Genomic DNA, 12,756 nt, shown 5'->3' on the forward strand with positions numbered 1-12,756 from the left:
TTAACTACTGCGATCTCAACTACCTCAACTACCTCATTGTTTATTTATTGTGTGCATGATAATATGATACCACTGATATTGTCGTGAAATCAGAAAATTAGGACATGATTCAAAGTTCATGAGGTAGCGGGAAGCTTGGGGTATGATTCGAATTTTGTTTAGGCAGGAACACTACACCAAATTTAGTGATCCGCAACTCAGATTCGCAACATCTTTCTATCTGTTGCGAATTTTCAGTCGCGAAATTCTGTTGCAAAATGTTCGCAACAGAAAAAACAGTTACGAAACTCGCAACTATTTCACCTTGTTGCGATTCGCAACAGAATTCAGTTTTACGCGTGTGACTCGTGTGTGTGCTGCCCACACTTTTAAGCTGACTCGGTTGCATCCTATTCAGATACTCGTAGTCAGCTTCAAAACTGACTCGCTCTTTATCATTATCGAGAACACCTTTTTTCTCTAATCTTCTATTCTCTACCTTTCATTTTGTTCTTCCTTCCTGTCTCGTTCTCGTCTCTAAATCTCTGCTTTTCTCTCGTTCTCTCCCCCCTTACTACTACCAGAAACATCGTTATCATCAACTTCATAAACCCCCAAATCCTTTTCCCTATTTTCTTTCAAAACCCTAGAAATCTCTTTCTGTTTGAAGATCCACCAAACCCAAAACCTAATGGTCGTCGTTCAAAAAGAAGAAGATAGAAAACATCTTGGAACTAGGGGTCAATACAAAGGGGTTTGTTTGTTTATTTGATATATGTTGATTGTGTAAATGAAATTTCAATAAATAGGTCAGGATAAGATTATAGTTTTGAAGTTCTAATTGAATTTGATTTGTTAAAGGCAGAGATGGGGTTCTAGGTCTGCTGTAAAGAGTTGGATATCACTCTACTTGTTACAGGGTATTTTTCCTTTTCTTCGTATTTCATCTTTAATTACAAGACTTATCTTCGTTTAATGTATTGAATGTTTAATTGGTATTTCTCTTCAATTAGTGGTGATTGCTGTTTTTGGTTGATTAAGGAGTATTTTCAGTTTTTGAGTAATTAGGATTATTGTGTTTGTTTAGAACTTGCAGGCTAAATGATTGCAGGGAATGAGCTATGTAAGATTACAAACAAGCAGCAAACTGATTCATTGACATTTGAGGGGTTAGACCAAATTTGGGTTAGTTTCTAAAAGTAATTAGATTCTCGTAGTTAGTAGTTTCTAGAACTGAATCATGTTTTCGATTATAGAATTGTTGATGTGAGGACATTAAAATTTTGGTAGGAAATTCTTGGTTTTGTATTCATTTGATTATTCAGCTTATTTTCTTTTGTTTCAGAAAGTTGTGGAGGATAGTGACGTAGATTTTGTGCTTTGTCTTGGTTGGAACAAGAAACTTAAGCAAGCTTCAAAATATTGGGGTTAGATAGTATCTTTGGCTAAAACATTATTAACATGTGCTCTTGATCAAGCATCACTGGTTTTCCCTCTTTGGTCCATTTTAAGGAGTAAGTGTAGCTGTTTAGGATATATGTGTACCTGGAATTTATGTTAGTCCTATTTCTAGCTGTACAAAACACGATCTCCTGTTATATATTAATATATGTAATCTGTTGTTTTCTCTATTTTATATAGGTAATCGCTATTACAGTCGAAGAAGAAGATGATATTGTAAAATTTTCTGATTACAAAGCTTCGTCAACGGCATCTAGTGGAGGGGCGAAAAGCTCACCTGAACCTTCTCCACCAAAAAAGAGGCGGAGCCCGTGAGCTCGCCTGAGCTAACAAGTTCAGTGGCTGCTGAACCTCCTCAATCAGAAGGTCGCAGTTTTGCTCTCCCTCTTGCAAAAAAACTGGCTGAAGATTGAAGAGAACAACGTTAGTCTTTCTTTTCAATTGTTACAACAAAACTCTTATTACTCAATATCAAATAAACTCATTATGGGTTTCTCGTGTCCTGAGCATTTGGCATATTTCCTTGCTTTCTTATGCAACCACTTTTGTTGGAATATTGACGCTTTCTATTTATTTGAATGTACTTCACAATAGGTGCCTATTTCAAGCGTTAAAGGCACAGGTCCTGATGGAAGTATTGTGAAGGATGATATTGATGACTACTTGGGTATAGTTTTTTCAATATTGTTTCCTGTGTATTGGTCATTTTCTTGGTAGGGTTCCTTTTGAGTATCAATGAATACATTTCACCTAATGATGTAGCTAGCAAGGCATCAACCTCCAAGGATAAAGCTACAACACATGCATCTAATTTGGATTACACCGAACTTCCACACAGTCAAATAACAAAAGTAAACTTTTTCTTTTGTATGCCTTAACGTTAAGTGGGACAGAGCTGTAGCTGATATATCTACTTTTGCAGATCACAGCTTCACATCTGCTACAATTAAAACAAACTATTCCTCATTATTATTTGACTGTTGATTCTTGTGTCGACAAACTAATGGAGTGAGTATCAGTTGTGAAAAACAAAGTTTTATGTTTCTTCTGTTCTTGTGATGTGGGTGCTCCTTAGGTATGGTTATTTTCCTGAAAGATTGAGAAGCCAACTTAATTCCTTCCAAGAAGATTCTGGTGGGAAACAGATATCAGTTAATGATCTTGTAGTGAAGGTAACCTCTTTCACTGTACCTTTAAGGTAACTGGATAAAATATGTTTACTAAAAGGACACTTTATTCACTTATAATTGCAATTGCAGGCTGCTGCTTTGGCTCTTCGCAAAGTTCCTCAATGTAACAGTTCCTGTACAAATGATTATATCTGCCAGTAAGTGGATATGCCAGTTTTACCATAATGTATACTGGCGTCTGCTTGTGTCTGTTGTTGATGTCAAACCATCGCTGGTTATGCTTAGAAGGATTAAACATATGCTACTTAGAAGGATCAAACCCCCATACTTAAATTTATATTTGGTATTTATAATTTCTACAGGTTCAAAACCATCCTCTGATGGATCTGGGAGGAGAATAAGAGAAGTTGCATGTCCTACTTGCACCGTCCATTTGCGGGTAGGACCACATCTGCTTCTTTGTTTTTTTATTTATTTCATTTTCAATTACTGGTTTACTAGAAATTGATTACACTGCTTCATTGACACTTCACTAGTTTTATTCGGATGCTTCTTTATCAAGGACATAGATTTCTAGAATCTTGTTCTTCTTTCGTATTCACTATGCCATGCTTTTGGCATATTCTTCTTGAGAAGGTCCGATAATGAGGCTGATGCTAACATCTGAAATGAATGTGCAGTAAAACGATGGCTCACTATAGCTCCCGTTGCACCCACAACCCTCTGGTACCAACTCCATTGTGTTTTGTCTCAGCCAATGTATGTCATGGCTGGACGAGATTACTGGAACTCTTCGTATGGTTTCTCAAAATGCACAGAGTTATACCGTTTACTTAACCATGTCAGGTAAGGCACTAAAATTATCCTTACTCTCCTTCCAGTGTTGTCAAGGATGGTGAAAAACATAACCCTAACTCTGGCATTTGTAACTTTCTGAAGCTAAAATATAGGATGCTGGTGCTGAAAAAATTAGTTAAGCACTATTGATCCCTTATAGAGCTAGTATTACATAATGGCATCAGTTTCTAATTTCTTATTGGTTTTAGCGATTTTATTATATTTTTCGAGATCGTGCTTTGTAGAATATTGATGTCTACATGTCAAACATGTGGTTCATAGGGTGCTTTGGAAAATCCTTCTTTTATCCTACTTTTCGAAAGCTCTTCCTGTAGAGGTTTTCTTACAGTGGGGCTACCTCCTCTTTCGCGAACACTAGAATCTAACTGGTAAGGCGTTAGTGAGATCTTTGATTTCAGCTGCATCTCTATCTTAGCAGCTTTCTGTAATAAACATGAAAAATGGTGAGGTGGCGCTTGTGAGTCTGGCTATAAAACCAAATATGCTTTTGGATCTCCATAGTCTCGGCAAGAACTCGCCGTTGTTCCTCCTGGTTCAATCATCTCTTACTGAAGTTGGCTTGTATCTTTCGTTAAGGTTGGTGGGAATCAACTTCTTTTTCTACTTTCTAACACTTGGGGATTTATTTTGGTTTTGCTTATTCAAGCTGTTTGCAGACGTTATGTACGACATGGGATAGAATCCTGGGACATGGACAATGGTGAGAACATTGTGTTGCTGGCAAAAAGAAGAAAGAAGGTAGTGCAAGATATATGGGACCAAGTATTCAAAAGTATCGTAGTATATCTTTTCTTGTACAATACTGATCCATGGAAAGTAGTTGAGTGTGACCAAGTACATGGTTAATCCTTATAAAATGAAAATAAATGCTCACTTTGCAGCCTGTAAGCATGATGGACGGTTTCCTGAGGTTGGCGCAAGCAAATACAAAGAAATATTTAGAAACATGTGGGGTTCTTGCTGGTAAACCGGTAAGTTCTTATGAATGTTAAAGTTTGCAGCAAACTGTTATGAATATTATATCTATTCTGACTTTTGCAACCAATTGCAGAAAAACAGAGTATTCCATATTACAACACTGATAATTCCAAAGCAGGAGGCAACTTAGGACTCTGTAAGTAATGTTTTGCTCCTTTGTTCTCTTTCATCAATTTGACAGTATTTTTATAGTGTCTTACTCGAGCTTCACTGTTCCTTCCCATTAGATGATCCCCGCCGATCTAGCTAAATTATTTGACTTGTCTAGGATGACAGTCTAATTTCATATAATTAAGATGAAAACTATCCACAGAGCTCACTAAATCAAAAGAAAACTTATTTGTGCCGTTTGTGTTCTTCCTAAATCTTTTGCACCTGCATGGGATTCACTTCTTATTTTAATGTGAACGTCATTCGTGATGAAATGTTTGTTGTTTGTCCGGTGCTCGACGATGAATGAAGAAGAAATTTTCGAGTTTCAAGACAAACTCTTCCTTTTCCCCCTTGGGTGGATTCATGCAAGTAAGAAAAATCACCTTTCAAGTAGTCATCTTGTTTTTTATTCAAGGACTTGTTGTTATCTAATCCTTGCCTCACTTTAGGCGCATAATGTGTCTATCAATACTTCAATTTGACATCAATCGTATGATATCATGCACATCTTTAATCCTTGATATGTATTGTCCTAGTCACAAAAGTATACAGTCACTTCACTCATTAACTTCCTGGTTATTTTTTCAGGCACATCCTTCACAGACTTGCTTTATGTCTTCAGTTGATCTTCATACACATTATTCATACCAGGTAATGATAGACTATTTTGGAACTTCTATTATTTGCCTGTAGACCTCAATATACTGCCCATACCTACTTCACTATTTATAGTTCATTTGAAATTTTACATGGATTTTACGTGGCTTTTTTATTAAATCATGTTACCCGAAGCAATTGCACTTGTCATGCCCCCCACAGATACTTCCAGGTAGAATTTGTCTCTCCCTTTGTACCTGAATTATTACAATTATAGTGACTTTGCATGGTCTAGCTGAACAAAAATAGTAGTTGGTTACACTCATTACCCACTCTGCCCTCTATCCAACAAATTTTCTACTCTTGTGGAATAGTAGAATTGAAGTAAATAAAAAAGAAAAGGGAGTTAAAAAACTGGACCATAAAAAATGATTGTTACTATGTAGTCCATTCTTCATTGTATCGGTCGAACGAACCAACAACTGTCTTGTCGTATTTAAACATTCAAAGATACAGACTATCACTTACTCAATTATTGCTTGTCATATTGAATACTAATAGTAAAATGGTCCATTATTTGTTGTAGATTTTGAGCAGCTTCATTGGGCGTGCGACATCTAACACACTGCTCTTGCTGGTTCCTCCAGTTGAAATGCCTCACAACCCATGGTACTTAAACTTCAAGCACCGGGCATACCTCATGCGGCAGAGAATGTTCACCTGGTTAGCTGGTTCCAGCAGACCAATGTGAGAGTTCTTATTTCTTTAGATCATTTTGTAAGAACCTTAGTGTGATACTGAATATTTATAAAAATATCCACATGATATGATTTTTGTGATGTGCTTCATACTTTTTGGTGTATATGGACTGCATCATGGTATATCATTGTGAATTAACTCTAAGAGTACGTTTTTGATATTTTTGTTCGATTAATTTGATTTCGGAATGAATACGAAATTTAAATTTGTTGCAGGGACTCTAATGTTGACCTGGTTTTGACTGGTCAAAATCACCATTTTTTTGGTGTTGCGAAAATTTCGATATTCCAGTTTTGCAATTGTTGGGAACTGTTGCGACCATCTAGTTTCGAACAGTTCTTAACTGTTGCGAAATATTGACGTCAGTTGACTATTGCGACTGGAAATTTGCATCGGGAATGTAGCTGTTGCGAAAAATTGCAGCATCGACTTTCGTAACAGTGTTGAACTGTTGCGACCCCACTTTTCAATTGCCAGCTACCGTTGCTAATCATTGATACAAGTTGATATAAAGTTGGACATAATTTTTGCCTATCGGAGAAAAAGAGATGATGTAGTTATTGGTGTGAGGTGATAAAGGATTGAACGTGATGTATATGAATGTTTCATATGTTAGGAAATTTGGATTTTTGATGGAATTGAATAAATTGCAGAGAAGGAGATTTGGAATGGATTGTAAATCAACAATAATATAATATCTCCTCACAACCAAAATAAATACAAGTTGTTTGTAGAAAGTCCCGAGAGATAAATGTCCTCGGCTGCGGAAACATGGTTTTGTGGATGTGCAAGTAAGAAAAAAAAACACCTACTTATCTTTATCATCCTAATATTTTTTTATTCAGTGATTTACCAAGGTATTCTCATGCTTAAAGGTAGAATTGAATTGTTAATCGTCGGGTTTTAATAAGTAAGTCGGAAAAAATATTTTGATCCAACCCTAATCAATTTGATTTTAGGTCTTTAGTGTTCACACGAGTTTTTATTTTATTTTATTGTTTTTGGATCTCTCTGGGTTACTTTTGAATCAAAATCAGATTCTCGTCATATATTATGACTTTGAAATTTTTCAGCAATATTAACGAGGAAACCGCAACTGCAGAAAAATCCCAGGACCTCGTCCAGATTTGAATACCAAACTGTATTAAACCACTACAAACACTAGTCTACTATCATACTTCGGATTGGAATGTAGTTAAGACTGAATCCACCCTCCAAGCAATTCAGCTACAGTCACGCTCCTTGCGTTTCTTGAACCTCGTAAGCTCTACACAATTGATTCCCTTAGATGACGTCCTTTACATCCTAAGAGTTGCTTCAACCTAAGTGAAAACCTTTGATACCAATCGACCTCTAACAAATAAGCCTATTTTATTTCTCTTTAGATCAAAGATCAAGGCTTGGAAATATGTTTGCAATAGACAAAGCTAGAAAACCTCACAAATCCGGAACACTTGCACTCACTTAGATGAGAAGTATGCATTCTTTACCACCTCTCAAGAACAATATTCAACTTATCAATTAAGAATAGTTTCCAGGTATCTATCTAGAGGAATCATAAAATCTGGGACGAATAGAACTTTGCGATTCCTATGTATCTTACATGAAATAGATTACGAGAACCTCGATAACAGAAAAACATGATCAGGATACACAAACTATCAAGATAAAGATAGTCGTACCTGGCTTCACGAATCCCCGAAGCGAAGTCTTTCAGTCATCGACCTAATTATGTTTCTCAAAGAGAACCAAGGCCAATAGAAGACAACTCTAGCTATCAACTAGGAAACAAAGTGTTATGGATTGATTTTCCCAGTTGAAAGAGCATGTTTATTTATATTTTTTCAAGACTGGGGGTTGCTTAGAATTAAAGCTAAGATAACCTGAGATTCAAGCAAAAACTTTTTATATTTAAATGAAACTCTAATTAGGGTTTAAAGTAAGCATGTGAGAAATTTTCTTGAAATCGCATAGAAGAATATACACAGTAGTCCTGTTACGAAACCATGTGCAATGACGGTTCTAGTGGAAAATATGGCTTACGAACTAAAAAAATTTTAATGTTCATTAAACACTTAAGAATTTAATCATGATACACATATGCAAGTCTTTTAATGACCAATGATGTCTTATAAGTGTTTAATAGAGTCACATCAATGCTAAACATATTTAAAAAATAAGTCTTTGAGCATCTGCTAAATTCTATTAGGATTTTTGGTGAAACGGTTCGTGAATTGATGTATTGTACAAGTGGTAAATAAGATGTTCGATTCTCACACTTGTGAAGGATGATGTTTAGACTCAAATTCTAATAATTAATTTAGAAAAATCAAAACAAATTAGTTGATATCAAGATTATAAAAAGCACCGAGACTCCGGATTCCACCATTAACCAATTAAAGTAATTCAATCTAGTTAATTTTCATGCAATTATTACGTTCAAAGTGATCCTAATATGTTGCAAAAGTAGATTTTTCAAAGTAATAATTGTAAATCAAAAGCGTTGAACTTCAAAAACCCTATGCTAAACATGATCTATCAAAAAGAAATCAATAACTGCTCAATAATAATCACTAAAACAATTTTTATTCAACGCAAATAATCATAAAAGAAATTACAAAAATCATAGAAAATAGAAATATACCACTTTTCTTGGAACAATGGCTTCCTTCGTCACCCCAACTAAGACGTTTATCTCCTCATATTAATCACTTGCTCAAAATAATTGTTCATAGCTCAAAACTGTGTGAAACGAAGTAAAAGTGCTAATACAACGAGTTCGCAACAGATATAAGTGTTGCAAAATTCACTGTTATAGAACAAACGCTAAAAGCTCAGTATCGCATACGCGGTAGTATTTGAAAGAATAGTTAACAGTTTTATAAACGACAGTTCTAAGACATGGTTGTTCTTCGTGTTCTTCAGCAGTAGTAGCAGAAATAAATTCCTGTAACTCTCGATTACTCCCTTTGTGGTCTTCCAAACTTCTTCTAGACTTCCATAAACTCTTTTGGGACTCGAGGCATCCTTTTATACACAACAATAACCTCATAATTCCGGTTAGATTTCTGTTTTTCTTTTCGTGCAAGTCACGACAAAAATCTTATTTCCTAATCTGTTTACACGCTTCTGAGCTGTCCCAATCATTCTAAACTATCTATTAGATTGATATGAATTTTAGGAAATCTTATATGGCCTTTAGCCTCACTGAATTACCAAAAATCAATTCAAACAAAAACCCGTGAAATATCCACACTCTGTTTTTCTTTTACCTGATTATCCAGCCCAAGTTTTACGAATCCAACACCCATACTAGCATTGTATAACCTAATCAAGTCAATCCACGCCAAAATTTGCGATTGAATCTCTCCCAAAAGCCTCAAAAAATCCAACCCTAATATGATGTTGTTTTTCCACCAAAATCCTGAATTCAAATTTGGGAAGAAGGTGGTCTTCCCCTATCCGCTGCTGGGGGTGTATTTAACACATGTCTTGGGGTAAAAACATTAATTTGTGGTGTGTAAACAACAAATTTCCTGGGTGTCAAATATTCTGGGTGCCAATAACACATTTCTGGGGTACCTATAACACTTTTTTGGGTGCCTTTAGTAATTTTCTCTGGGGGTTCAAATGCCACTTTTCAAGCCAATTTTTCCACAAAAGTTTATTTCTCCAAAAAAAACCTACAAAGACATTAAATACCATAATAAGTACAAAAATGAGCACTAACAATATATAAAAATTGAGACCAAAATAAACACATAAATGCGTCTATCATGAACCGTAAGGCAATAGTTCACGAGTCAGGGTGCTACGGTTCGTGAACCTCGGCTCGAGAACTCAGATGGAATCGGTTCGTGAACCGGGTTCGCCAACTGCTAGCCTTTTACACCAATTTGAAAAATTCAGATCACCACAGTTCGTGAACTGTCCCCAACTGAACTTAATGTTTGCGAACTGGTTCGCCAACCTTCCGTGTATTTCTAAAACTCATACATCTATGGTTTGCGAACTGGTTCACCAACCTACCCTGAGCCGAAATATCAGAAGTTCTGAATTTACTTCTGTTGATGATAGAAACATTCCCAAATGATAAAATCATTTGCATGGGAAATTTTCAATTGATCCACAAATTAATTCCTGAACAATAGATTGTTTCGAACTAATATTATTAAGTACCTTTCAACGTCTATTATTTCAAGCTTGGGAGGACAACCATTCATCTTTGGAAGCATGGGATCCGACCCCCTCCTGCGTAGAGGAACACACCTCCAGTCGGGGTAACCTACCGTGTGTACTAGGTTTTGAAGCATAATCAACCTCAACTTTATTAGGTTTTTGTTTTCACTGGACCCAGTTTCTCTTATTTGTATTAACAACTAATCTAGGAGGAATTTTTTTCTTGAATCATATTTCGAGATGTTTAAGAAGACAAGCTTGACTCGAAATTTCTTATTTGCGATAAATTTACTGTTCGACATAGTTTCATACGATAGAATGGAAAGATAGTGAGTAAAATAGAATAGTTTATTCTTCACATACCTGATTAATAAAGTTCTCCAAATGTCTTCGGCGATCTTCGATCTCCGAGGATGATGTATGATACTCAACTACCAAATTCTAACCTAATCCGAGACTTGACTTAGTAGAATATAAATCAAGATATAGCTTTGATCAACTAACACTGGAAACAAGATAGAGATAGCAAAATTTGTGGGCTCAATCGAGCATTGCTCTAACATTAGGTACTCCATGTACAGATGGAAAGACAAAGCTTTTTCATCAGTGGCTTAAGGAGTTGGATTCCTTCTGGCAAAAAGTTCCACACCTCTCATTTCATATGTGTCAGGAAGTGATTAAGAATAATCTATCCCAACTACCTTGTTGGTATTCATTTTTAGCCAATCATTGAGCATTTTACTCATAAAAGTAGTAATATACTGAATGGGCACAATGCGTCATGGTATAGCCATCCAGATTGCTTTAGAGAAGGAACATACAAAAATGATATACCAAGTACTTTTGGTATGATGATTGAATAAAAAACAAGTAGTATCGATGTTTCCAATAACAACAACTATCCTTTGCTTTGTTGGAAGAATATACAAAAGACGTATCCACATGAAGTGTTTTATCCTTGATCAAGTCGTAATGTTATAGAAATCTATCCATTTAGAACTTGTGCATTCAATGTTAATCTCTTGATTAAGATGCAAATTGTTCAATTCATAAATTTTGTTCTATACAAAAGGAAGTGACTAAATGCAACCCACATTTTGATTATTCAAAACACTCCTTTAAAACCAAATAAATTATAAACCCCGACCTACTTAGGTATTTAATACCCACTGTTAATGTTAGGAACAAAAACTCTTTTTTCAGGTACAAACTTTATTGTGCCATTGAATCACAAAAACAAATAAATTCTAACAAGATGATGAAAGCTTCATAGATAAAATATATGGCAGTGACTAAATAAAACCATCAACTAAGTTAGATACAACCAACAATTAAAATAATTATTCATAGACCTAATTTATGTGAGTAGACAAAACCCATTTTAATCGTCATCTCTTTTGAAAAGACGAGGGTACCCAAATACACCACAATCTTTTTGTTTCAACCTACAAGTTCTCTTACCAAGTGTCATCGTCTATGGACAAAGTCGAGACAATACAACAACTTCGGTATTCACACTTTGTGTGATCGTCCATGGATACGAGATCGAGACAATATAACAATCAAAGTGTGATACTTGATAATAGGTTCGGTAATAACCAAACTCTATAGAATCACTATCAAGTATGACGGATTTAACGTATGTGTATTTTACTTTATTATAATAATAATTATAATGCGGAAATCAAAGTAAAAGACATAACAAGATTTTGTTAACGAGGAAACTGCAAATACAGAAAAACCCCGGGACCTAGTCCAGATTTGAATACTCTCAGAATTAAGTCGCTATACAAAATTTAAACCAACTTCGTATAGTTGAAACCAAGCAGACTACACCTAGCTACTTAGTTACTTCAGTATCCCTGCGCTTCCGATTTCAAGAGTCACGCACTGGTGCAATTCTTTTGGATCGTATTCCAAACAGTAAAGGAACAACAAATCTGTTTGGTAACAACTCCTTCGATTCTTTTAAAGATAAAGAAATCTTAAGTCATACGGAAAGGCTCTTCCGTTTAATCTAATAAACTCCTTTGCCTAGTTAGATCAATCTAACTTTAACTATCGAAATAGTCAAGTCTAGATTCACAATCAATCAATATAGATCTCAAAGATAAACTTTAAAATAGATATCGATCTCACACAACTAATCAATCGAATAAATTGGATTCTAGTTGGATCCCAGCCAATCAAGGTTTGTGCACACGATTCACAAGATACGAAAACCAATAAGAAATCTTCTCCATCTTCGAATCTTCTTTTATCTTCAATAACCTACACAACACCACTTTAATTTCTTATGATCAATCACGCACAGAACGGAGTCTGTTAACAATGGATAATCACAAGATGTCTTTAGATCTAACAACAGTTCTAAAGATCATGTCGATACTTTGATCTAGTTTGAGTGAATCTTATATCAAAAGAGAAGATTCCCAAGAATAAACAAACTAGGTGCAGCCAAAGTTTCAACAACCGTTAGTCAATCAAATCAATCGAAAACTAATAACACTGCAATTATCTGATTTCCTACCAACGTTACTCGTAGAGCTTCTTGATCCCACAAAAGTCTTTAAACGAGCAGTCGTAAGAGATTTCACCTAATTAGGATACTTTCCTCTCCGAATAGACGGCTCCACCAGAAACAACAAGAAATGAAGTTTTC

The 12,756-nt window shown here is 35.4% G+C and overlaps 1 protein-coding gene across 18 annotated transcripts; it reads left to right on the forward strand.

Annotated features, from left to right (window-relative positions):
- Positions 1–484: 484 nt before the first annotated feature.
- On the forward strand, positions 485–6,793 carry LOC113287587. 18 transcript variants are annotated; one of them, XR_003330163.1, is made up of 17 exons: positions 485–899; positions 1,067–1,164; positions 1,325–1,493; positions 1,621–1,863; positions 2,035–2,107; positions 2,203–2,612; positions 2,700–2,767; positions 2,933–3,009; positions 3,251–3,416; positions 3,690–3,796; positions 3,847–4,004; positions 4,085–4,166; positions 4,310–4,399; positions 4,480–4,542; positions 4,869–4,928; positions 5,148–5,210; positions 5,743–6,066. XR_003330163.1 is itself a non-coding variant. In XM_026536374.1 (12 exons), the coding sequence occupies exons 7-12, from the start codon at positions 2,752–2,754 to the stop codon at positions 6,273–6,275; spliced, it is 537 nt and encodes a 178-aa protein (XP_026392159.1). In that variant the 5' UTR covers positions 485–899; positions 1,067–1,164; positions 1,325–1,493; positions 1,621–1,863; positions 2,035–2,107; positions 2,516–2,612; positions 2,700–2,751; the 3' UTR covers positions 6,276–6,793. The 18 variants fall into 18 exon arrangements, 5 of the variants coding, with proteins under 5 accessions (XP_026392159.1, XP_026392161.1, XP_026392162.1 ...); XR_003330166.1 differs by having other exon boundaries at positions 2,203–2,291; positions 2,363–2,612; positions 3,690–4,004; XR_003330169.1 differs by having other exon boundaries at positions 2,203–2,291; positions 2,516–2,612; positions 3,690–4,004.
- The last annotated feature ends 5,963 nt before the right edge of the window (positions 6,794–12,756 follow it).

This window comes from Papaver somniferum, chromosome 6 (genome assembly GCF_003573695.1).
Source record: "Papaver somniferum cultivar HN1 chromosome 6, ASM357369v1, whole genome shotgun sequence".
Classification (NCBI taxonomy): domain Eukaryota; kingdom Viridiplantae; phylum Streptophyta; class Magnoliopsida; order Ranunculales; family Papaveraceae; genus Papaver; species Papaver somniferum.

What these genes read in the sequence shown, in the direction of transcription:
- LOC113287587 (XM_026536373.1), top strand. An exon ending in CTTGCACCGTCCATTTGCGG is followed by an intron (nt 3,010 to 4,849) that starts GTAGGACCACAT and finishes TTGTTTGTCCGG; the next exon opens with TGCTCGACGATGAATGAAGA. An exon ending in GCTGGTTCCAGCAGACCAAT is followed by an intron (nt 5,904 to 6,130) that starts GTGAGAGTTCTT and finishes AATTTGTTGCAG; the next exon opens with GGACTCTAATGTTGACCTGG.